This window comes from Aythya fuligula, chromosome 8, assembly GCF_009819795.1.
Source record: "Aythya fuligula isolate bAytFul2 chromosome 8, bAytFul2.pri, whole genome shotgun sequence".
Classification (NCBI taxonomy): domain Eukaryota; kingdom Metazoa; phylum Chordata; class Aves; order Anseriformes; family Anatidae; genus Aythya; species Aythya fuligula.
In genome coordinates, this window is record NC_045566.1 from 137,039 (window position 1) to 163,933 (window position 26,895).

A 26,895-nucleotide genomic window follows, 5' to 3' on the forward strand; every position below is an offset into this window, starting at 1 on the left:
GGTGATAAAGTTGGTGATAATCAGCACTCATAGAGCTTTTCTAGTAAAGCTCTATCAGGAACAGTATAGACTTTTTAATGCAGTTTTTTTTAATTTATTGAGGATTCTTAACTTCAGAAGAATTTTCTTTGGCATGATTCTGATTGATGTTGGCGTAGTTAGAGAAATGAAGCAGGAGAATAGTAATATGATCTTACTAGCAATATTTCAAATTCTTTCACTGGGCCTATTTGTTGTTAAAATAAATTCTGCTTTTTTACCCAAAACAACCTTTTTTTTGGTTTATCTTTTCTCAGCGGCATCAATAATGTCTTGGATGCACGATCAGTTGGAATGAAAATTTTTGAAGACTATGCCATTTCTTGGTATTGGATACTAATGTAAGTTTTTAATGGGAATTTGTAATTCTTCCAAACACCCTTTGGACTGTACAGGAAATGAAAAAATACGGATCATGTATGTGTTTGTTACCAATCCTACTTTTAAACTCAAGGAGCAACTGTAACTTCCTGTCATCACATGATGGTAATGTTATGATTTCATACATGAGGTAAGGATAGCACAGCATATATACATAGAATGTCAATTGATGTGGAGTAGGTTTTAATATCCTATGAGGAAAAGTGGGAGGTGGTATGTTGCAGGACCCATCTGTGTGGTAACTCCAAAACTGAAACTCTTACAGACTTTCAAACCAATTTGAAGTGTCTAAGTGCCATTGGTATTTATATAAAACACAATTTCTAAATTCATACTGCCAATTCAATGTATAGTTAAATCTATTATAAATCTGCTAGCCCCAATTAAGTGGGCAAAGCAATGTCAAGAACAAGAAGTATGGAATAAAATTAACTTTGTCTTGCAATTAATATTCACTAATCACCAATCAATAAAAATACAGCACTGAAACAGAAGTAGTGGTGAGCTACTTCTACTACTTCAAGCTTCAGTTTAAGGCAAACTGTCTGTTGAGGACAGTTGTTACCATGCTCTCAGTTTTGGTGTTACTAGGACTCATGTATATCTAAAGAGATTTAAGCAGGGTACTGTCAGTACTTGCACAGGTAGCCTACTGCTTTCAAGAATAGAACCATAAGCTCCAAAACTACAACTTGTTTTGAGGAACATGTTCTGAGTTTTAAACAAGCCATTCGCCACAAGCCATTTCACACGAGGGAGACTTTAGGGGCAAGGATGTAACGCTAGCTTACAAAGACTTAAAATATAAGGTGATTTCTTGTCCCTCTGCCCATCTGGCTTAGTTGGCCCCAAACATCTCAGCGTTTTTGACTCTATGATCAGGCTGTCCCACATCCTGTCTTTGGTAACTGGCTAATAATACTGGGAACATTCAGAAGGGAAGTTATCAAACACAGGCAAGAGATTTTAAATTTTTATGAGTATGTACTCAATACAAAATTCTGATACAACACCTACAAAAATTCTGAAAAATTAAATGTTCTCTGAATCATCTAAGCTGGATTTTTGTTGAAGGGGAATTACTATTCACATTGCTTTAGAATGCCTCACCTAAAAGTAAAAAGACTTTTTACAGTTGTTTTTTCCTTTTTGACTTGCCTTCTGGGAGTGTAATGAGAATAAATATTTCCCTAGTGCAGACTTGAGAAAAAGAAAACAGTCTGTAGTTATGTTTCATAGGGGTTCCATTAATAGATCATATAAGTCAGCTCTTACAAGTTTCTTTTTATGCATCACAATATCCTGATCATTCCCTGTTGTGATGGGTAAATAGTCACTGTTTTTCTTCCTAACCTTAATTATCTTTGTTTAGGAAAGCTCCTAGAATGTCACTTTATTAAAAGTGTTCCTTTCCAAGTAGGGATTTTTAATGGAAGACAAAAAACAGTAACGTCCTCCCACACAGGTAGTCCTCTACTTCAACTTTCTATGCTGTAGACTACACCATGTCCTGAAAAAGGCAGTGAGTTGTTCAGCTGGTGTAAATGACTAAAAAGTCATTTTTGGTGCTAGTCCCATTCAGCTGAGCTGAGAACCTAGTGTATACAAACATTTTTGGCTGTGCCCTGTGAGATCATCATATCTAAGCTACTGGTTTCTAATAGCAGATGATATCCAAGAGGATCTATTTCATAACAAAGATTTTGAAATACAGTTTTAAAAATCATTCTCATGTGACACAAAGTGACCTTCACTTGGAGTAACAGGCATGGAAGAAAGGGAAGATTCTCACACTTTTTCCCCCCATGTTTCTGTCTCCTATCTCTCCAGTGGGTTGTTCATTGCAATGATTGTGAGTCTGCTCTTCCTTGTGCTGTTGAGGTTCACAGCTGGGGTTCTCTTCTGGATTTTCATCTTTGGTGTGATTGGAATTATAGGTTATGGTAGGTATAATCTTCTAGTTTCTGAGGCTATTTTTCCTTATTGCTTAAATCTGAACAAGGAAAATCAGTAATTATATCAATTAAATGGTACAACTGAGATAAATAATGCTCAGTTTTGGACACAGTTTAGTGAGAAATGCTTAAATGACAGTGAAACGTAGTAAGAATTCAGCTGTGCTGACACTTAGCACCAGATATAGTAACCTGAATTATTTACCTACGGTATGCTTAATGTATATGCATTTGCACTGATATTTCTTTTTGTACATGTGATTTTATAATTGACTAATTTCTTGGTAATGCATTTTTGATTTTTGTTTACTGACATGTTGAGGACATAATACTTGGCTTGTAAAAATATTTTTAAAATTAATTTTAAATATTAAATATATATATATTTAAAAACTTGTCTTTGCGCTCTTCAGAAGCACACTTTTTGTGTTAATTGCTTCTTAAAAGGCATCTGGCATTGTTACTGGGAGTATGATCATCTCAAAGGCATACCTGGATCTGACCTCACTGTTTACGATATCGGATTCCAGACAGACTTCAGAGTGTACCTACAATTGAGGCAAACATGGCTAGCATTTAGTAAGTGCCCTTTAAAACCTGTATCAATTAATGGATATTCAGGAGAATCAATCACTGTCTTTTTGCAGTGTTTGCCTTGTTAAAACTCCTTCAAACATGTCATTCAGACAGGTAAGAATTCTTTTTTTTGTATTGTGCAAAATACCTGGTTTTAGAAAGGATAGTAGTGTATTTGGAAAGGGAAATACTGCAATCACACTGGTGATGGCAGTGAATAATGATTCTGGGAGAGACACAGAAATTAGATTAATAACTATGCACATCTTTGTGGAACTCCTTATGATCAGATCACTGCTTTTTTTTGGAGGCTGCACTTAGACTGTGGAACGACCCTTCACAAATTTCATCATCTTTATTTTCAAGAGTGCTTCATTGCCTTCTCTTACAGGGTCATACACATCTGTTTTTAAAATAAAATTCTACTGGAAGAAGAAAGCGTGCACATTCCTCCCCAGGAAAGGAGGGGCAGAAGAGAGAACAAATATGTGGCAAATATTAATTGCACTGCAGTTACTACTCTATTAGAAGGCACATGAACAGTATAACTGGGATGGTGAATGGGACATAGCCTAGACAAAAACTGTTATCTGAATTAATAGAACAGTATATTGCTTAAATCTCCTTTCTTTGCTTTGTGTTTTTGTTGGATCATTGAGCTTGCGAGACATTTTCCTATGTACTGTTGAGGCAAATCTTTTTAGTATTCTATCTCTAGAGGGCCTTTTGACTGTATTATGTTTTTCCTTGTAAGTCTCCAGTCTCTTCTGCTTCCTGATTCTTAGCAGCCAATGTGTAGTTTATCTAGAGGTCAGTGTCACTTTCAGACATATAAACTGAGGTACTCAGGAACTGTCCAAATGATTTGTCCAAAATCACCCAGCAAACCAGTTAAATATCCTTGATGAAAATATAAGTCCTCTCAGTCCTAGTCTAGAACTCATCATGTTTCATTTTTTCACAAGGGAAGAAATCACACTAACTTAACTGAAATGAAATGAGACCAACTTTAAAGAAAACTCATTATGTTTTCCTTCATGAGGAACTTCATCAAAATAGGTGCTAAAGTGCATGTTACAAAAACTTTGTTCAGAACAAAATCTGTGGCTCTGAGCATCACAGTGGTTACTTGCCACCTACAGTTCTGATGGCCAGGAATGCTGATAATATTTGTAATCATGTTTTAAGAGTATCTGTGTATATCTCTGTCTGGGAGATATAAAATTTTTCAGGGAGATAAAAAAAAAAAAATGCATGAGAGAAACACACTCTTCATGAGAGTTAACTCATCATCTCCTTTTTATTTTATTTACTGTATTTAGACACTACAAATTAGCTGCAGTTAAGTATTAACATGGAAAATGCTTGTTTATGAAAAATATGGTTTGTTATGGGTAAGCTGTATTTAAGGGCAAATGGTACGGTCATATTTCAGTGCATGATTATCTTTGCCTGAGAATGCTATCTTCCATTTTTCATCTAAAATTACAAATGCTGATGTCAGGGTCTTATACATTCTAATTCCCTGCATGTAGAATTGCCCTACACTGGCACTTACAAAATTGTGAAATAGAATTGAAGATTTGCAGCTGCAGTGAATGAGAGGGAGAACTGCTGTAGCAGAGCATCTAGTGGAGTTCATGAGCAATAGTGTAAAATGCAAGGCAGGAAAAAAAGCAATTTACAATTCTTGATAAATTATTATTTTTTTTTTATTTACAGTGATAATACTTTGTGTTGTTGAGGTCATAATAATACTGATGCTGATCTTCCTAAGGAATAGGATTCGGATTGCTATTGCACTGTTGAAGGAAGGTAGTAGGTATGTTTGTCTGATCTTAAAATACTTTTAACTTTATTAAACGATCTCTAGGGTATATTCTTCCTGAGTTTCATCTTGCACTACAAAGAGCAGAAAGCTGAGAGTAAAAGCACAACACTGGGTATGTTGAGAACATTAGGCAGTATGTGGAATGCTGGTTCTCTCTTAAAGAGGTTGTATTTGTAAGAGTTTTCTGTTTTGCAATAAGACATTTCTTAGCTCTCAGTTTCATGCCTTAAGAGCACATATACAGCTAGTGGTACCATGTATCCTGAGTGCAAACAGGTGTATCAGCTGAAATGTTAAATGCAGTACATTATAATAGGAGGAGCCTGGGGACCTATTGCTGCCAACTTCGCTCTGTAACTGGACTGTCTCCAAAATGACATACAGGTGGTGGAGTTTTGGTGCTTTTTTTTTTTTTTTTTTTCAGTGATTTTTATTTAGAAAAGACTGTCTTCTTCTGTCTCCAATCCATAGAACCAGAGAACCACAGAATATCCTGAGTTAGAAGGGACCCACAAGGATCACTGAGTCCAGCTCCTGGCTTCACACAGTGCAGACATGCATAAATCTGCAGAGAGAAAAGGAGGCTTCCATTACCAGACATTGCAAAACAGCTCAGTCCAAGATACTTCTTTTCAGCTCTGAGCAAATAGGAAATCAGAGCATGTTTTTTGTTGTTGTTGTTGTTGTTGTTTTTTTTTTGTTGTTGTTGTTGTTTTTTGTTTTTTTGTTTTTTTAACCTGAAGGCTTAGGAGACCTCTTCATTTTATTTTTCCTGAAATCATTACAGACTTTGCAGTAGTTCCTATGTTATACAGTGCCAATCATAGAATTGAGGAGGGACCCTCAAGGATCATCAAGTCCAATTCCTGGGTCCCCAGAGGACCTCCCTAAATAAATAAATACACACATAAATAAATAAATCAGTTCAGATCGTGTGTCTGAGAGCATTGTCCAAACTCTTTTTGAACTCCATCAGGCTTGGCACTGTGACCACTTCCCTGGGGATATGCTTAGTTATTTTTAAAACTAGGTTTGTAACAAAGGGAAAAAGGACTTGAAAGATCAGGCCCTTGAATTTCATTTCAAATAGGCAAAGGTCTGATTGGCAACTACTGAAAGCATCTTCCTTAGCAGTAGAGCTCTGTTGTTAGAGTACATTGACTTAACTCTGAGTTTACCTATGTGCACTTGCTTACAATTTTCTGCCACCTCCCTTGGCACTGTGGTCTTCAGGAATCAGGATCTGGGATTTTTATGACAGGATTAACAAATACGGAATTTCTGTATGCAGTCAGATATTGATTTCTTATGCTACTATGCAATTAGGGCATAGCAGTTAAACTGGACAGCACTAAACTATGTACTTTAATTCTTGTTCATTAAAACCTGGGAACACTTTCAATACCCTGCAACATTTTTGGTTTGTAGTCTTGACAGGTAGGAGGATTTCAGAAATTTTATAAACTTCCTGCTGAGAAGTAGTAACATTCTATAGTTTTTCAGCAGCATAGAATGGTCACTTGAAGATGATATTTTTATACTCGTGAATACAGATGAGGTGAAACAGGCCTTACAGAGGGATCTTGACTAATTAGAGGGCTGAACAATCACCATCAGTATGAAGTTTAACAAGAGCAAGTGCGGGATTCTGCACCTGAGAGGGGGCAACCCTGGCTGTATGTACAGACTGGGGGACAAGAGGTTGGATAACAGCCCCAGGGAAAGGGATGTGGGGGTTCTCGTTGATGTCAAGTTGAATATGAGTCAGCAGTGCACACTGGCAGCCAAAAGAGTCGAGTGTATCCTGGGCTGCATTATGCACAGTTGAGCTAGCTGGTTAAGGGGAGTGCTTGTCCTGCTCTACTCAGCATTGGTGCAGCCCTCACCTTGAATACTGTATACAGTTTTGTGCACCACAATTTAAGAAGGACATAAGATGTTATGAGAGAACATCCCAAGGAGGGCTACAAAGATGGTGAAGGGTCTAGTGGGCAAGGTGTGAGGAGCAGCTGAGGCCCCTGGTGTGTTCATCCCAGAGCAGAGCAGGCTGAGCAGAGGCCTCGTTGTGACCTGCTGTTCCCTCATGAGGGGAGTGGAAAAACGGGCACCGAGCTCTGCTCTCTGGGGACGGCGACAGGACCTGAGGGAACAGCGTGGAGCTTGGACAGGGGAGGGTCAGGGTAGGTGTTAGGAAAAGATTCTTCACTGAGAGGGCAGTTAGGCACTGGAACAGGCTCCCCAGGGACCCCTTGGTCATGGCAGCGAGCCTGGTGAAGTTCAAGAAGTGTTTGGACAATGCTCTCAGACACAGGGTCTGATATTTGGGTGTTCCTGTATGGAGCCAGGAGTTGGACTCAATGATCTTTGTGGGTCTCTTCAACTCAGGATATTCTGTGATTCTAAGAAACACTATTTAATTACTGTAAGCCTAAGAGACCATGCTCTGTATTCAGGAAGATGAAAAATAAGTTGCTAATGACTGGAAATCAAGTTATGTTTCTCAATACTGTTTAACTATTCTTTTAAAAATGTTGCAATTATAATACAAATAATTGACTTGAAATCCAAAGTTAGAAACAATTAACAGTCAGTTTGCTGGAGTAACAGCCTGTGGTTTTAGTAGCAACAAACAGGCCTATTAAAAGCTGAACACTGCTAATATGTTGTGATTATTTCTCAGAAAGCATAAAAGCTATGTCCTCCTTTGTGACTCTTAATGTACTTTTACATGCATAGACTAGGATGGAATTTGACATGTTCAGGATCTTAACATCTTGATTGCATGTTCCCTTGTATTCCCCACATTCACTCACCCCCTACATTTACTTACTAGTTTAGCAGCAGAAGCTGAATAAGTTTGTCTCCTTTTGTATTTTGGAAACTGCTTCTTATAAAGCAAATGACATCAGAAGTACCACAAGTTATAAGAGGAAAAACCGTGAGCAATAGTAAGAGATGAAAAAGCTTGTGATAAGCTTATGGGGTCACTGGAAAGAAAACTTAGACAAGTGGGAAGAGGTACGTGAGTGTAAAGGTAACCAACCTGTAAGCTTCAGTGAACAAAAAACATGCACTCCACCATCACATCCAGTGAGATAACAAGCTAAAGGTATTAGCCTGTGAGACACCATGGTACCCAGAGGAACAGTCCCTGGTGGAGTAGCAATTAGTATGCTTAAGTTCCTGCTCACTATTTACATTCTAGCCACAAAAAGTACTAGTAGACTGTTGCCCTCTAAAACATCAGACGATGTACAAAGGGGTTCCTTAAGCTGTAAACACTGCAAGGCTTATTATTCTTTCTGATTTCCAACAGCCAAATACCAGCACCACTCATTTATGGCACATACAAGAATGGTGTTTTTACCCTGCTGAGCAGCTGAACTCCACCACATCCACTTCCTCACTCCCTCTCCTCAGAGAAAAAAGGGGAGAAAATGTGATGGGAAGGGCTCAAGGGTTGAGATAAGGACAGGGAGATCACTCACCAATTATTTTCACAGGAAAAAGATTCAGCATAGGGAGATTAATATAATTTTTTGCCTATCACTACTGGACTAGAACAGTAAGAAACTAAAAGCAAACTAAAAACACCTTCCCCTCCATCCACCCTCTTCTACCTCTTTCCCCTGAACAACACAGGGGAACAGGGACTACAGTCAATCCCTAATGTTTCATCTCTGCCACTCCTTCACAGTCACTCTCTGCCCCAGCTCCAGCATAGGGTCCCTCCCATGGGATGCCATCCTTCCCAAACTGATCCTGTGTGGCTTTTCACAGATAGCAGCTCTTCAAGAACTGCGCCAATATGGGTCTGTACCACAGGGTTCATCCATCAAGAACTAACTGTTTCAACATGGGTGGCAGCTCCTGTCAGAGTATGGGCTCATGCATGGGCTCCTCTGCACAGGCTGCAGCTCCAGCCCAGAGCCTGCTCCTGCAGGGGCTCTCCATGGGCTGCAGCCTTCTTGAGGCCACATCCACCTGCTCCGCCATGGGCTCCTCCATGGACTGCTGCGTGGAGATCTGCTCCATGTGGGACCCATGGGCTGCAGGTGAACAGCTTGCTCCACCAAGGACCTCTCCACAGGCCACAGGGGAACTTCTGCTCAGGTGCCTGAGCACTTCCTTCCTCTCCTTCTTCACTGACCTTGGTGTCTGCAGGGCTGTTGCTCAGTCCTGCAGTCCTTTCCCAGCTGCAATTGCTCAGCAGTTTTTTCCTTTCTTAAATATGCTCTCACAGAGTTGCAATCAACGTTGCTTATTGGCTCAACTCTGGTCAGCGGCAGGTCCCTTTTGGTGCATAACATCGGGCAGCTTCTGGACTCTTCTCACAGAGGCCATGCCTGCAGCCCTCCTGCTACCAAGCCCTTACCATGTAAACTCAGCATGAGGAAAGTCACAGTCATGGGAAGGTGTCGGAATGTCCTGGAATTCTGAAGAGAAGTTCAGTGCTTTTACCCAAACTAAATAATACTTAAGACAGGAAAGGAACAATGGGAACAATATCCCAAAATACAAAACAGTAAGGGGTAATTTCAGGCTATGTAGGGGCTGAAGGGAGAGCATAGGATCTGATCAGAGTGGGACATGGAAATAAAGGATAATGTCTGCAGCAGTCAGCAAGCAGATGTGATTGAAATGGGTTTATGACCAGGAAAGAGCAGGATCTGTGAAGCAGTAATGGAGAAGGAGAAAGTAGAAGACAGGCTCAAACATGGCAAATAAGTGAAGTCATCTGTACTGCTGCCAATAGAGTGGTAGAAATATTGAAGCGAAGATATATGAAGGCAGTACCTGCAGTGTTTTGAGATCCCAGCACTAGATTATGCTACCATTATCAACAAGTAGTTCAAAGTAAAAAGGATGATGTTAGAAGCTGATAAAAAGCTTTTTTTTGCTTATCTTGTTATAGCTTACGTGACGTTTTCTTTCTTTCATAGGGCTATTGGCTATATAATGTCTACATTGTTCTACCCAATTGTCACCTTCATACTCATTGCAATTTGCATTTCCTACTGGGCTGTGACAGCTGTGTATCCTTCTGTCTGTATACATCTCTGGAGAACAGTCTTCTGCTCTGCAAGAAAAAAATCATTCTCTGTGATATCACCTTAACCAAACCCATGTCAATAGGGCTATTTGGTCACTTAGCACTTGCTCCACTGATGCAGGATTGTTCCTCACTGCACATTTGGGACTGATGTACAAATCAGACAGTAGACTTAATTTCATTAAAAAGAACTGGACTAAAATTCTTGCCAAGGCATAGAGGATCATGCAAGGCCTTAGTACACTACATAAGGTGTATGTAGTGTACTACAGGTGAAAAAAAGGTGAAAAAAAGCCCTCAGCAAAGAGGAAATATGGCCATTAATGTGCTGCGTGCTCTATAGGCCCAATGTTAATGGTCTCTTAGCTGGGGAGGCTGCTGGTGTTTTTTGTTCAGAAAAGTATAGGAAAGGAATGAGAATATATAATGCATTTAGTCCTCTCTAAACTGCAGAACAGCAATAACTGTTTGCTCCTGGAACAGCAAGGGTTTAGCAAGAAATCAGAGAGGGAGAAAATTGCTTTTTTATAACATTTTTTTTCTTCTTTCACGTGCTAAGAATGCCAGATTTTGCTGTTCAGGACAATGTTAATTTATTCTTCTGCTCTGTGTCTACTTCCACAAAAGTATGAACCATCAAAGACACACTGTATAATCTGCCTTACCATAAGTAGGTGTGCAAGAGAGATTAACACAACCTTCAAGGTTATTCTCCTTGCCCATTCTGGCCAGGAATTATCATAGTTCAGGATTGGAGTTTGCCTTAGTTCTCTGAGTAATGAGAATATTACATCATACCTGTCAGCCCTTCATGTACATATCTGCACAGCAAAAGCAATTTTTCTGTTATCTGCACATATTCTTTAGAGCTAGTGGTTCCCCACTTCAGAGTCTTAAGTTGCTCAAAGCCTACAGTTGTGTGATTCCTCCTTAAAACATTTAATTAAGTTTTTTAGCTACATCAGGAGAACCTGTGTATAAAGTAATGGCTAATCAAACACTGTGCAAGTATGCAAACCTGACTTGTGACCCAGAGGTAAGTGTAACTAATATTTACTTTTATTTATTTATTTATTATTTATAATAAATGTTATACTAATTGCATTTCTTAATTCCTATTAGATGCAATGCTAGTAGAAAACATGCTTATTTTAAATAATGTTTCCTCATGTTAAATCTGCAAATAGTTCTTCAGGTTAACACTTCTTTGTTCAAAGCAATTTACAGATATAAACTATTTTTTCTTCTAAACTGTCTCGTGAGACAGGTAGGTATTAATAGTTTACAGGGTGAGGGAGGGAGACACAGAAAAACAGATTTTTTTGATAGGTGTTCTCAAATTTGCGAGGCTTCTATTTCATTGTCCTTTGTTCATTTTAATTCAAATGTGGTAATTTACCGAGATGCAGATTTTCAAATGAATAGTATATATATTTTTTAAGCTGAACAGGTTTTCCTTAATGAAACTGAAGCATATTAGGGCCACAAAGATGATCCTAGGGCTGGAACACCTCTTCTATGTAGAAAGACTGAGAGAGCTGGGTGTGTTCAGCATGGAGAAGTGAAAAGTCCAGGCACACCTTTTTGTGACCATTCAGTACTTAAAGGGGTCTTAGGAAGAGGGTGGAGAAGAACTCTTTACTTGGGTAGATAATGATAGGACAAGGGGGAATGGTCTTAAACTAAAAGAGAATAGATACAGATTAGACATTTGGAGGAAATTCTTCACTGTAAGGGTAGTGAGGCACTGGCACAGGTTGCCAAGAGAAGTTGTGGATGCCCCATCCTTGGAGGTGTTCAATGCCAGGTTGGATGAGACCTTGGCCAACCCGATATAGTGGGTGGCATACCTGCCTATGGCAGGGGAGGCTGGCGTTAGATGATCTTTAAGATCCTTTCCAACCCAAGCCATTCTGTGATTCTATGCTGCTATATTCTATGATTCTATATTTGTCTTAAAAGTAGATTTCTGAAATTCATGTTCCATTTTTGTTGGTTTCAGACGTGGTGAACAGGTCTGTTTGCTAACTCCTTAGTTTAAAGTTAAGCACCTGAATAAGACATTAATATAACCCCCTAAATATGTAAACAGGTTGCATACTGTTGGAGTGCAGTGTTGAATAAGCTAATGAAACATCAAACAGAATTATGTGATTTTTATTAAGTCACTAAATTTCAGAGACTTTCTACATGGAATTTGTTGCTTATCATTCTGGTTTCTGTTTTTCTTTCCATACAGACTTTTAACACAACCAACGTTACCAAATTATGTCCAGGTGCTCAGTGTACTTTTGCATTTTATGGAGGAGAAAGTCTGTACCATAAGTACATCTTCATCTTTCAGTTAGCTAATGCCTTTGTTTTTCTCTGGCTGGTAAACTTTGCAATTGCACTGGGTCAGTGTACCCTTGCTGGTGCCTTTGCCTCTTATTACTGGGCCTCTCGAAAACCAGCTGATATTCCACTGTGGCCACTCTTCTCTTCCTTTGGACGGGCAATAAGGTAAGACCATGAAGCTGGATGTAATCCTTGTTATGTGTTCAACAAGTGCTGTTTTTACAATTTGGTAAGCCAAATGGAGAATATCAAATGAAAATGTTTAGTCAGGAAAATGTAATTTCTAGGGGAATACCAAATCCATTAGCCCAGTAGAGGCAAGGCAGCTGCAGCTTGATGTCCCTCAGTTCAACCAGTTACAAGACAGAGCAGGTATTCCCAGTAGGTGCAGACACCCAGACACATGTATACAACAAATATATACACAGCTGACCATGCAAATCAGCAGACTTGCACACAGAGCACTTGCACAAGCAGCACTAGCCCCAGTAACTTCATCCTGTTCCCTTCTGATCAGGACTCCTGACTGTTGAGGATGATGGTCTGTTAGTATATGTAATTCCCACTAATGGACTTCTATCCAATTGTATATATATATATATAATATAAGGTGCATATACCACCAGTAGCCTGGCTCAGACACTTGAGCTATCCAGTAGCTGGCTCCTGGATCCCCTAATTCCCAAGTTGCTGGCAGCTGTCTATGTGACCCTGAGGCCCATGGCCCCACTCCAGTTGCTGTTACAGACTCCATCCTTCATGGACAGACACAAAGATACACAGACACAGAAACACACACACCCCTCTCTGTAACCCCCAGACATTATGGTCTCTCTGGAAGTTGTCTGGGACTCCTGGTTCCTCCTGTAGTCAGCCTCTCCAGGTGACTTTCTCTTAGAGACAGACACACAAACAGGTCTCAGTTAACATGCAGACCCAATGGTCTCTCCAGCAGTTGACCAGGACCCTCAGGTACCTCTGGCAGCCAACTCCTCCTGTGGTCTCACCTTTAGAGAGACACAAACATACTTAGCTCCCAAGCTACTTAAGCTACTCACTTGCTAATCAACCTTAATATCCACTAGCAATCACACTCACATACTATTACTTGCTTCAGGTGCTGGCATCACAGCTCCACTGGCCCTCTGATGTGTGGTCTGTGTCAAGCTGCTTGCACTTAAAAATCCATCCCCACACACATCCACACAGAAAAGAGTCCCTCACCCATGAAAACAGAAATGCGATTTAATAAGGTGGGTCAGACTGTGCTGATCAGGTGCAGTGCATGGCCACAGAAGGTGTACTAATGTGTAGCTGTTTACATGCAACATTTTATCCCCTTATTCCTCATTTTTTCCCGCATTTATTCCTCCTCAAACTACAATGATTCCCCTCTTAACCTGCCTTTGATTCCTCCCCAAAATATCCCATAGTAAGTCTTGTGCTATCCCAAAATCTTCTAATTCTCTTCCCCTGTATCCCATAATTTGTCCAATATCCCTAGTCATTAACACTGCCCAGTCCAAAAAGTGCTCAAAGAATTCAATTCCATTGATTCATCTTGATGGTTTTCACATCTCGGCCATGGGGCTGATGTCTCTTCTGGGACAGGCCGTCTTTTGAGTGCATCGTTTGGGTTCCCCCACCTGACATTGTGCCCCTGTGCTTGTGGAGATGAGCCTTTCATGGGACAGTCCATCTCCTGTGATTGGCATGGGAGGAGCAAGGCAGTGCATTATTCAGGCTGCACACTCCACTATTTTTGCTGTGCTCCCCCCTCTCCATGCCCTAACCTAATGGTCATTAGAGGCCAGCAGGACCAGGGAGGATCATCCCCCTGTACTCTGCCCTGGTGAGACCACATCTCAAGTACTGTGTTCAGTTTTGGGCCCCTCACTACAAGAAGGACATCAAGACCCTGGAATGTGTCCAGATAAGGGCTATGAAGCTGGTGAAGGGCCTGGGACACAAGTCTTATGAGGAGTAGCTGAGGGAACTGGAGTTGTTTAGTTTGGAGAAGAAGAGGCTCAGGGGTGACATTATTGCTTTCTACAATTCCCTGAAAAAAAGTTGTGGGGAGCTGGGGATCAGCCTCTTCTCGCAGGTAACTAGTGATAGGACTGGAGGGAATGGCCTCAAGGTGCACTAAGGGAGGTTTAGGTTGGAAATTAGGAGACATTTCTCCTCAGAAAGAGTAGTCGGGCAAGAGTAGTTGGAATGCATTGCCCAGGGAGGTGGTGGAGTCACTGTCCCTGGGGGGGTGTTCAAGGAAAGGTTGGACATGGTGCTTAGGGAAATGGTTTAGTGGGTGACATTGGTAGTAGGGTGATGGTTGGACCAGATGATCTTGAAGGTCGGACATGGTGCTTAGGGAAATGGTTTAGTGGGTGACATTGGTAGTAGGGTGATGGTTGGACCAGACGATCTTGAAGGTCTTTTCCAACCTTAATGATTCTATGATTATGAAACATTTGGTGCTTCCTGTCAACCTAAAGAAGGATGGCCTGATTCATGAAGTGCCTAGTTTACTAATAGCAATTAAGGAATAAACACTTTTAAAACATAGGTATAAGATTTACATAGTCATAATAATCTTTTGATACGTAAAGCCTATCTTGACATTATGAGATAATTGATTCACAATCTACCTTATAATTAGGCTCCTATAGTTATCTGCCATGGATACTCTGTCCAGTCTAGGATTGACTTTATTCTAGAATAATTTATTTTCCAAAACTGCTCAAAGGGATTGAGTAAAAGTGAACAAATTGTAGTGATCTAAGTTGCACCACACGCTCTAAGCAACCTGAGATAAAGGAGCCATTACTACTTTGGCAGAGGAGTTGGACCCGATGATCTCTGGAGGTCCCTTCCAATCCCTACAATTCCGTGATTTTGTGATTACAGCTTAGCACAGGCTTTGTACTTACCTTTTTAGCTGATAGCTTGTGATGGTAGGGAACGTTTAGCAATGTCATTGTGATTAAGACATAAAGTATAACTAGAGGCAACTGCCGTGATGTCCTGGTTTCAGTTAGAACAGAATTAATTTTCTTCCTAGTAGCTGGTGGAATGCTGTGTTTTGGCTTAGGATGAGAAGAGTGCTGATAACACCCCGATGTTTTAATTGTTGCAGAGCAGTGCTTATACTAAACCAAGGACATCTCAGCTTCTTGCTCTGTCCTGCCAACAGGCAGGCTGGGGGTGCAGTAAGAGCTGGGAGGGGACAGACCCAGGACAGGTGACCCGAACTAGCCAAAGGGGTATTCCATACCATCTGTCGTCATGCTAAACAATATATAGGGGTGGCTAGCCGGGGGAGGGGGCTGGACTGCTCAGGGTTAGGCTGGGCATCGGTCAGCGGGTGGTGAGCAATTGCATTGTGCATCACTTGTTTGTACATATTATTATTAGTAGTACTATTATCATCATTGTATTAATATTATTATTATTGTTATTATTATTTTCCTGTCTTATTAAACTGTCTTTATCTTAACTCACGGGCTTCACTTTCCATTTCTCTCCCCCGTCCCAGAGAGGGAGGGGGGAGGGTGAGCGAACGGCTGCGTGGTGTTTAGCTGCCAGCCGGGTTAAGCCACGACACGTGAATACAAGCCATTAAATAGCATTTAATTTGTTTCAGATACCATACAGGTTCACTGGCATTTGGAGCCTTAATTCTTGCAATTGTCCAGCTTATTAGAGTAATACTGGAATACTTGGATCACAAACTGAAAGGTGAGATTTACGAATCTGCTCTAGCTTATTAAGAACTCCTTTTGTAAATGATTTCATGACTTTACCAAGATGTTATCTGAGCAATTAAAAGAGATAAATTCCACATTAGCACTAGCCATTTTAGTTCAATTCAAAATCAATGAATGTATGCTGATTTACTCAAATTGAGTAAATTGGGAGTTTAATGCAGAATTCATTCAGGACATGAATATGACCTAACTGAAAGCTAGTGAGCTAAACAGGTTAGGAAAGAGAGTCCGTAGAAGAAAGAAAATATTAGAACATAGAAGAAAAGAAATATTTCTGGTTTTGCCATAATGTAAGAATTTCTTCTGAATAGATTTCTTTGTTCTGAAGGCTGTTTGTGAATTCTATGATGTACTCTCTCCTTTTTTCAGGTACACAGAACTCCTTCACTAGATTCCTACTCTGCTGCCTCAAATGCTGTTTCTGGTGTTTGGAAAAATTCTTAAAATTTATAAACAGAAATGCCTACATCATGGTATGTGTTGTCTTTGCATGTGGTCTCCCCTGTCTGGGATGGCAGAATAACCTAGTTACTTCTAGTTGTTCAACAGCCAGCAGTACTAGAATATGCTGAATAAATAATGGCATTTATAGGCGTTTTCAGGAAATGCATGTGGTACTACCATGAAAAAGTAAGATTTTTTTTCCTTCTTCTAAGCTCAGCCTTTTCTTGACTGTCTTTTTCCATACTCCATACCTCACAAAGTAAGTGGAAAAGGATGGCATAACTGGTTAACATCCTCTCTGAATCAGTGGGTGAAATCCTGATTTCAACAAGAATGTTATCTTGTTTTTTATTGCATGTTGGACACTTCTTTGTGGTGGCAGGATTTGAATAAGGAAGTCAGAAGGCACGTGGTATCTGTATTTGCTCCTGGAAGTCAAAAGCACAAATTCTACTAGCAGCAGCAGTGATGTTACTCTGAAATAACCCTTGTTATTTCAGCTTCCTGAAGACAAATTCCAGATTTTCACCTAAATAGACATACACAGATTTAACCCTAGGATGTTCTGACCTGAAACAATTTAAGTGATTGAAAATGACAGTCACAGATGTTATCTCAAAGGAAGTGGCTGTAATGAATCTATTATAAACCACTGTTCTAATAAAAGATATTTCAAATTAATGCTGTCTTGAAGAAGAAGTATTCTTTTTGAGTATCTTTTTTACAGTTGGCAAACTGACTGTACTAGAACCAGAAGAAGTTTTCTAGAATATCTTACCCTTGTGGACACTATTCCAGAAAGAAAAAATGTTTTTGTTCCTGTATAGCTTTAGCTGCTGTGCTTTATGCTGATGTAAATCTACTGACTTTGATACTGGTGTTGCTGATTTATTCTCAAGAACAGAGTCAGGTTTAAGTCAATATCTAAATGGGTCAACTCACTTTTGCTCTACAAGCACCTGTTCCTTTCCGCTGGCTATAAATCTTACATGGGTAACTAGCTAAGTGAAAAGAATCACTCAGCAAGTAGCATTTTTACTCTGCTTGGAAAACTAAGTACTGAATCTGCTGCCTGCAAGATCACAAGGGGTAGCATGCTCACAAACAGGTGATTTGGAGGGAAAAGATGGATGATATTCTGTTGCAGCTTGATGGGAAGCATCGATAGATAGCAGGTCATTGGGGGATTGTTCCTTTATGTTCATCTGAGTGTTCCATGGCCACAGATTAAAAAGAAGTATGCATTACATGTAACATGATTCTTAAATACAAAGAGGTATTCTGATTATTTAAAACACTTAACAACTACTATTGTTTTGCAGATTGCCATATATGGTAAAAACTTCTGCACCTCAGCAAAGGAGGCATTCTTTCTGCTCATGCGAAATGTGGTGAGGTAAGGGGCCATCTCTCAGTCCTTGGAAATGTCAGGATTCTCTGTATTGCATGCTGAAGACACAGCCTACTTCCTCTCCCAACCCTACTCCAATTATTAATGTAAGCTGGTTCTGTCCCATGACACGACCATCACTTCTAAAAGCCAGTGTGTAAGAGCAAGCTCTCTGGCACAGTAACCTTTACAAAGTTGATCTAATACAGCAGTTTTGTTTTGATTGCTTGTTTAAAATCCTAAGCACCCAATAGATTGTAATAGTGTCTCCAAGGAACTAATGGAGTCGCTGAGAGGAGATCTATGGGTATACAGCAATGCAATACTCATAATGTGTTGTTTGTGTTTCTTGAGTGTTTGTCCACTTGCTTTCTCTCAAAAAGGAAAACTGAAAGATCAAAGTCTATAGATTGCTCCAGAAAGCCTGGGGTGTTAAAATGTGGCAAGAAAGAAGAGGGACTCAAAAACAGTGTATTTAACATAACCAGATCTTCCCTGATGCTGGGAACTCCCCAGGTCTGTTTCCCCACTACCAAGACTGCTGCCAGACTCCCTGTTCTCACCAGTACTTTTCTTCATTGTTCTTGGCTGTTCCTGTAATACAGTGGGATCAAAAAAGAATGGGAGAAGAACTTGGGAGCAGGCCATATTGATGTCATAGCAGACAATCTAAGCAAGAGTCACAGTAAAACAGGTTAGGTAGTTTATTTAGTGAAGAACTGGGAGGAGGAGAGGAATGGAAGGGGATGCTGAAAGACAGCAAAATGGAAACAATGCTTAAGAAAAAGGAGGAAAAGATTGGAGATGTGAGAATTGAGTACATATCAGAACAGTGCTGGCCACATTGTGTAGTGCTTGTGCAATAGGAAAGAGAAGCTGCATTTGTTTCCTCTCAGAACCACTGCTTCACTGTCCCTTGTGCTTCTGCTCTAATCAGTAAAAGCAACAACTAAAATATAGGGATATAATTTTACGGTTTTGAATAGAAATTTTTTTATCTTGTGTATTTTGCTTCTATTGTTGAACTCTGACAGGCTAATTATGATTTGTTCTTTTTAATAGTTACAATGTTTATTTTTCACGGTAGTCAGTACTGTATACTGCAATCTGCATAGCATTCAGTGTAGTCATGAGACTGAGTATGCAAAGCTCATTTTCCATTCCATTATTTACCTAAAGTTTCTGGTAAGACAGGCTGGCAGGATTTCAGGCAGAAACTCCCTGCTGTTGCTTTCAGTGAAGGCTGCAGATTTACTGTCAATTTTTCTGTCTACCTCCATTCATTCATCTGTGACTGTCCCTCTGCTTTGCAGCCTCCTACCTTCAGTGTTGTACAATATCTTAAGATAGTTCTGTAGATTTGGCATGATCTGGAGTGATGAAATGTGGCCAGATGGGACCAAGTGAAAAGAGGACATACCAGCAATCTACACAAAAATTGCTTTTTGTTATGGTGTGTACTTTGCCTCTTCTGGGCTGGTTTATCTGTGACCCAAAAGAAAGATTGAAATAAAGATACATTTTTATTTTTATTTTTATTTTTATTTTTATTTTTATTTTTTATATCATCAAGAGCAATGAACAGTTTCCAAGTACTGTGGCAGTGTTGCTGCATTAAGGCCTAATTCAACAAAAGGCTCAGTGTTTTTTTTTGCCTCACAGCATTAGGTTATAACAAAGTCCATATCAGTGTTGCTCTTCTGCATTGTTATCCTATCAGTCTGTTAAATCAGCAGTAAACAGCTTCTTGGCCACATTTTGTCAATTACCCATAGTTGTAAGGAAAAAGAATACAAATGTCCGGTTTGTGATGGTTATATATCATTTGTCTTTTGCTAAACAGAGTCGCAGTTCTGGACAAAGTCACAGACTTTCTTTTATTCCTGGGGAAAATTCTCGTTGCTGGTGGTGTAGGTAAGCTAATAATTTTTTTTCCAAATTGTATGTTCTTATTTTCTGCTACCTACAAGTATGCCTCCCATATTCATATATGCTTAGTTAACAGTTGGAGGTTCTCCTTGGTCTGACTATTTGGGAAGCTGTTCCCATATCCAAAGATTTGCAAGATTGAACTGAAACAAATATATTTTTTCCCATTTTTTTCTCTGTATGGTCATAATAATATCAATTAGATGAAGAGGGTAGGATTAGATTACATATACGGAGGAAATTCTTTACTATGAGGGTGGTGAGGCACTGGGACAAGTAGCCCAGAGAAGTTGTGGATACCCCTTCTGTGGAAGTGTTCAAGGCCAGGCTGAATGGGGCTTTGAGCAATCTTGTTTAGTGGGAGGGTTTTAGTGTCCCTGCCCATGGCAGGGATGTTGGAACTAGAAGATCTTTAAGGTCCCTTCCAACCCAAACCATTCTATGATTCTGTGATTTCTGTAATTGCTTTTACTGTGTTTGCATGGGTTAGTAGCACAAGGACTTCTGCAGACAAAGCATCATAGCTGGATCAAATCAAATTCACATCCAGTAAGTCAGTCATAATCTGTTCTCCCTCCGTGAGAACTGAGCAAACTTGCACATGACATTCAGCTGGTACCAGACAGCACACATACAAGAGGAGATGGTACAGATCTGCAAGAGATGGGCCTGAAGCTCTGCTGTATAAAAGTCCATTCAAAAGAATGTCCAAGCTATAGGAATGAAATAGAATATTTCTAACATCTTCATAGAGTTTTCTTTGTTACCACAAAATATCAAAAAACATGTTTTGAAAATTTTGAAAATTGCTATGATAAAAAATAGATTTTTAAAAAATTTAAGCACTTCCAGAAATTCAAGTTGGCAGTATTTAATTACAGCTTTTCTAAAGTGTGACAGCAGTTTCAAAATATTGTTACACTAATATACATATTTTGTATTCTGTATACTTTAAAAAATTACTAATGAATGATATTTTTACTAGAAATGGAAAATTAATGCCAGGACCACATCTTTTTTTTTTTTTTTTTTGTCATTACTGTTGTGTGACTTTCAAGATGGGGCAGCAAATTTGATTCGAAACATATTTTCTGAAATGCTAGCCATAAAATACTGAAATTCATTCATGTCTTCTTTCTCTTTAAGATGTAGTGGATTTAAATCTTTTTGTCTGTTTCTGTTTTAAATGCATTGTTCTCTTCTAAATTTATTATTCTGTTTATCAATAGCATTGTCATTTCTCTTTTTAATCTGAAATAGTTAAGTATTTCTTCAAGCAATGAAATCTAAAGCAGCGGGAATTTGCTCTCTTTCTTCCTTATTTTAGAAAAATCCACCTGGTGGTCTTAGTTATTATTCCATTCTATCGTCTTTTTCATCATTATTTATTAAATCCAGTAGAACGATGAAATAAACCAATTGATTAAAGTCATTTTGGGCCCATGGATATCTTTACAGTAATTGATTCATTTACATCTATCTCTCTCCTGTTCAGAATACAGATCCAGGAGATAGTATGGAGGAATAAATTGTTTACAAGCTCTTGTAAAAACCAGCCTTGGATCTACTGTCTGTTGTTTTTTTCTCATCCATTCTTTAGTTGTTAGAAAATCAGAGTAGCCCTAGGAATCACTAACCTTTTGTGCTTCTTGCAGGTGTTCTTGCATTCTTTTTCTTCACACAGAGAATACCAATCTTTGCACAGGAAGCACCAGCATTAAATTACTACTGGGTACCATTGTTGGTAAGACAACTGTCTAATCCTCTGAACACTGCAGGCAACCTGAGGTGCTCAGACGAGACAGGGCATGTTCTGGTAACAGCTCCTGTCATGCTCTCAGTGACATACTACCCACTGAAGTGAGGAGTGAACTGCTATACTCTACTCCTCTGGGTCCTTCAGGCAGAAGTATCACTGCAATGACTCTGCACCTTCAGAGAAATTAGTTTTCACATCTGCTTTGCTCAGACTTTCCAGATAGCAAAGGCTGGTGGTGAGGCACCAATGACAGGGGGGGATTATAATGAAAAAGGTCTGTGATGTGTGTCTTTCTCCTTGTAGCCCTCACAGACTCTGGAACAACTCCAGGATGAGTCATTCTTTAGAATAATATCTTGAAGGAGTTCAGAATGTTCTTGGCATATAATTTCTGTTGGAGTTGAAATGGCTCCAATTTGGCAGCTGAAAAACTGGTGGCTACTGCATGTTAGGATACAGCGTCTTGAACATGTAATACCTTTTCACATCAGTAGTAACATCTGATAGAATTATGGAGCTGCAATTAATTCTACCAAAATTTGCTTAGCAGACTAGGCTTCTAATTTGTGTTAATACTGCCATATTGATGACAAACTAACATTTGGGGTTTTATTGTGCTTTGTTTTTTTTTTGTAGACTGTCATTATTGGCTCCTACCTTGTTGCACACGGGTTCTTCAGCGTCTATGCAATGTGTGTCGATACGCTTTTCCTCTGCTTTTGTAAGTACTGAGTTTTGTTTCACTAATATCTGAAAGCATTCTGTGGCACTCTCAAAGGGACTACTGTTCAATTTTTCCAGTCAGAGAATACTAAAATCACAGAATCACAGAATCATCTTAAAAGAAATCAGTTGATCTCAAATTAGGATGTAATTATAAGAAGAGGATATACTTCTTACAGAACACGTTCCATTTTCTAGACTTAGAGGATTAAAGAAATAAACATACTAATTTATGTGATGAAAGTCATTCTGGTAGGTCCAAGTGAAAGTTACGTGACAGTGATTGTTCTCACAACTGACAAATTATTACGTACTAAGGGAATACTGAAATAGTAACAGTCTTATCATATCCACAGCGATCACTGAGGTAAAATAAACATGATAACACTGATTCTCCTCTTACAGTAGCATATATTCCTCTGAATCATAACCATATTTAAACACTCACCTTCTTAACTCTGCTTCTCTAGGAACTAAAGTTAGGATAAATTCTGGAGATACCGGGGTGTCAATCACAGGAACAAGATCAGTCAGAAACATTTTTTTGGCATCCTAATATGCAGCTTTACCGCTATAAATAGAAAGAATAGCCTACTGTAGAGTATCTGTATTTCACTTCTTACCTCTCTGAAAATTTAGAAGTGTTCCCACCAAACAAAGCAAGGAATCATGATGATTTTTTCTAGTCTATAAGGTGGTTACATCAATTGCAAGGCAAGTGAGAAATCTGGACACGTGTGTTCATGTATTGCCATCTGTGCAGGATACTGACAATTATACTTGGGTGTTAAGAATAAAGATACAAATGGATTATGTTTGAGTGCTACAATGGCACCTGAGTCTCAGTCTTGACTTCTGTAGAGTTGTAGTAATGGCTGCATTTTCTGAAGGAATCAGAGCCAAATAATTCAGTCACATTGTTGATTTCACATCAATAGGTAGCTAAGCACCACTCCAATGGAGGACAGAGACAGGGGTGGAAAATATGATGAAAAAATATGATGAAAAGAAACTAATAAAATATGATGAAAAAAGCTAATGGGTTGAGGTAAGGACAGGGAGATCACTCACCAAGTACCGTCACAGGCAAAAACAGACTTGACTTGTGAAAGATGGAGTATATCATCACTTAATAACAGAGCAGAGCAGTAAGAATTAAAAGTGAAATAAAAGCATCTTCCTCCACCCCTCTCCTTCTTCCCTGGCTCAGCTTCACTATTCATTCTTCTACCTCTTCCCCCCAGGTGGTGCAGGAGAATGGGGAATGGGGATTGTGGTCAGGCTGAAATAATACTTTGTCATATACTGAACTGTCAAGGTGACTCTCTTCCCAGGCTCCAATGTGGAGTCCCTCCCATGGGATGCCAGCCTTCCCAAACTGATCCTGCATGGGCTTCCTACAAACAGCAGCTCTTCAAGAACTGCTCCAATATGGATCTATACTACAGGGTCCATCATTCAGGAGCAAACTGCTCCAACACAGCTCCCATGAGATCATCTGCTCCTATGTTGGCTCTCGCTGGGCCACAGCCTCCTTCAGACCAGATCCATTTGCTCCATCGTGAGCTCCTCCATGGGCTGCAGTGTGGAGATCTGCTCCGCCATGCACTGAAACAGGTTGCCCACAGAATCTGTGGATGCCTAGTCCCTGAAGTTGTTCAAGGTCAGGTTGAATGGGTCTCTGGGCAACCTGATCCAGTGGGTGGCATCCCTGCCCATGGCAGGGAGGGGTTGAAACTAGATGATCTTTAAGGTCCTTTAAAAAATAAAAAGGTCCCTTAAAAGTAGTTATGTGCCCATCTCATTATTTTAATTTCATATTCTGTTTTACTTCCCATGCTTCCGTTTTGTACTGGACAGTAGGAAATCCTATATGATATTGTGCACTCACGGCATCAGGTTTTCAAACGAATTTCATCTTAATGAAGAAGGGTCCAATTTTAAAAAGTGCTTAAATCCAAGTTTCCCTTTAGGACAAAATGTCAGGCTGCTTTAGGAAAACTGGCCACCAGTGTGTAAATATGAGTGTTCCTGAAAATTTCCACTTATAATGCCAAAACAAAGAAATGGAGAATAAAAAGGATATATTGCTGTAATTTTAAAATGGTTAAATGTGTGTGTCTTTGCTTTGTGTAAAATAAATTCTGGCTTGAGAAAACAGAATTTTTTGGTGTCCTTCAGCAATTTAACGCTACAACTAAATTGCCTTGAGATTTTTTTTAAATGTTGGTTCTTTTGCTGTCTCCCTTCAACTCTCTCTCTCTCTCTTGTGTGTGTGTTTGCATTTGTTTGCACTGCTGTTTGCTGCTTTGGCTGCTTTTGCTGTGTAAATTCAGGTGAAGACCTGGAAAGAAATGATGGATCTACAGCAAAACCCTACTTCATGTCAGCTAGCCTTCACCGAATTCTAGGGAAGAAGGAACTGAGCCCTAAGAAGGCAGTAGGATAACATACAGTAAACCTCAACATCAAAACAGTATCAATTTTAATCAAAATATGTATAAAAGGCACAAGTAAAAACAGTACATGATGCTTCTGGTTAATGGGTGATTCTTTTTTCCTTTTGCTTACATCTAAAAAAAAATCAGCAACATTGGTAATATTTAACTAATTTAAACACTTAAGCTTGTGAAACAAGGCCACGTTTTAGTTTATAGAGTGCCTATGAAAAGGAAAATGTAAATTTGAAGCTTTTCTAAGTCTATAATAATGTTTTAATAACTTTTGTAACACAAGTTGCTGCCTTAGATGACAGCAGTTTTGATAAGATTTCTTTTTATAAGTGTATATTTGTAAAAGATATTCAGGCAATTTTTTGAAAGCACTACAATGTAACCTAATTAGCCATAAAAAGATAGTTTGAGACTCTCTGGTTAACCAGGAGATGCTACTAAATTTGTAAATATGGTGCTATGATTGTATTTTTTTGTACATGCTGGTTTTCAGCTATTTAAACTGTGATTATACATGCATTAATGATGCCCTACACTGAAATATGTAGTAATATTTTAGTCATATCCATGACTATTTTAAGAAATGATAGTATCATGTAGTCCCACTGAAGGAAATTGGAGAAGACTACAGTTGGTACTGATTTAAGTGAAGTTTTCTATGAGTAGTACTTAAAAGATGATATAATTGAGAAATAGTCTTTTAGTGCTTAAAAAAAAGTGAATTGTGGTTCACAGAAAAGGGATTTCATCTGGTCCCAGGTAGTGAATGTATCATTTCTAGCTGTTGTGTAAGAGGGAGGTGCTTGTACTATCCCCTATCTTTAATCGAACTCTGATTATGTTCTACATTATGAAGACATTGAGCTGCACTGAAAGGAAAACCAAATTCAGACTTTTTTTTTTTTTTTTTTTTTTTTTTTTTTTTACTTGAAGGAAAGTCTTAGCTCTGTTATGTACACAAGGAACTTCATTGCATTTGCCCAGCTGACAAAGGCTTCTTAGTAGGCATTGCAATGACCATGTGGATTCTAAGAGCCAAGTGTGCTCTTTCTGCACACTTTTCTCTAAGCTTTCGGTGGCTCACTCAGTAAGATGTGAAGATAAGACATTGAACTTGAGTCTTACATGATACAGGATTAATTAGCTACCAAAAGATGCTCCAAAAGATTCAGTGCTCCAGAAGATTATTGGTTATTAGAACAAAATCTTTTCAAAAAAATCACATTAACATTCTGTTCAGGTCTATGAACCTCCCTTTAGTAGAACTATCACTGAGGTTAGTAACATCTTTGTTCATAGAATTAGTCTTACGCTCTCTCTGAATACTTTTCAACTTTGTTACTGCCATGAGCTGAGCTGGAAATGTTCTAACTTAATCTCATAACTACCCAAGGAAACGACTATATTCAGGTGTGCTCCTAGTTTTCATGGTTTCCCCAGTACTGAATAAGGTATTCCATAACAGTCCAATTACCAGGACTGTCATGTGGCATACTTCTCCTAAATCTATGACAGGAATTCAGCTGCTGGAAATAGTTTTCCAGCCCAAGGAGTCCTTTGGTGTCATAAAGAGAAAGGCAAATTCTTTTCCAGATTATTTGAATTCAAATTTCTGGGGAAATTTATCAACAATACACATTCCAAAATGATTTTGCTCCCTGACTTATGGCTCTGACTGTCCTTCATGCAACAGGTTTGAGGTTAAATTAATGTACAAATGATTACCACCCATCTTCTTGAAGTCATGGACATGATAGGATCTTGAAATCCTGTGAATGGAGGTAAAAGTGACAGGATGCTTCTATGCATTCTCTTATCCAGCTTCCACTGTATCTCTTTCCCCTGAAGCAGAAATGAGTGTTTCATTTTTGAACTTAAATAATGTAAACTAAAGACATAGTTTCAAACACAGCTAATGACTGTGGGAACCTTCAGTTTTTGAGAACCCCACTTGAGATACCATAAATTTACAGAAACGGCTGAGAAACATAGCTTCAGAAAATAGACTAGTGGTTTTCACTGACGTTATCATTCCTTTCTCATCACATGTGTGGCAATGAATATACAACCCCCCATTGTTCTAATCTTGTCTGAGAATTACATCAATAACTTTATGAGGCATGTGTCACCAGTCCATGATTAGATAAGCTGCTGGTCTGTGATTATGGTCCATGCACTAATTATTATCATTTTTGACCTACCATGTAATTAGTTTGCAGCTGAAGCGGCTGCATTAAGTGATCTATATTTCTCTACTG

At 39.2% G+C, this 26,895-nt stretch overlaps 1 protein-coding gene across 1 annotated transcript in view; it reads left to right on the forward strand.

Moving 5' to 3' along the window:
• The window catches only part of SLC44A5 (solute carrier family 44 member 5), an 86,832-nt gene extending 61,308 nt beyond the window's left edge, over nt 1-25,524 (forward strand). Inside the window, exons 9-22 of the mRNA XM_032192327.1 lie at nt 297-380; nt 2,251-2,363; nt 2,823-2,954; nt 4,674-4,773; nt 9,726-9,818; nt 10,784-10,871; nt 12,075-12,337; nt 15,816-15,910; nt 16,309-16,412; nt 17,706-17,779; nt 19,617-19,687; nt 21,358-21,446; nt 22,098-22,182; nt 24,521-25,524. Of these exons, the coding sequence (XP_032048218.1) occupies nt 297-380; nt 2,251-2,363; nt 2,823-2,954; nt 4,674-4,773; nt 9,726-9,818; nt 10,784-10,871; nt 12,075-12,337; nt 15,816-15,910; nt 16,309-16,412; nt 17,706-17,779; nt 19,617-19,687; nt 21,358-21,446; nt 22,098-22,182; nt 24,521-24,633 (1,504 nt within the window). The 3' untranslated portion in view covers nt 24,634-25,524. The remainder of the gene's footprint in view (nt 1-296; nt 381-2,250; nt 2,364-2,822; nt 2,955-4,673; nt 4,774-9,725; nt 9,819-10,783; nt 10,872-12,074; nt 12,338-15,815; nt 15,911-16,308; nt 16,413-17,705; nt 17,780-19,616; nt 19,688-21,357; nt 21,447-22,097; nt 22,183-24,520) is intronic.
• The last annotated feature ends 1,371 nt before the right edge of the window (nt 25,525-26,895 follow it).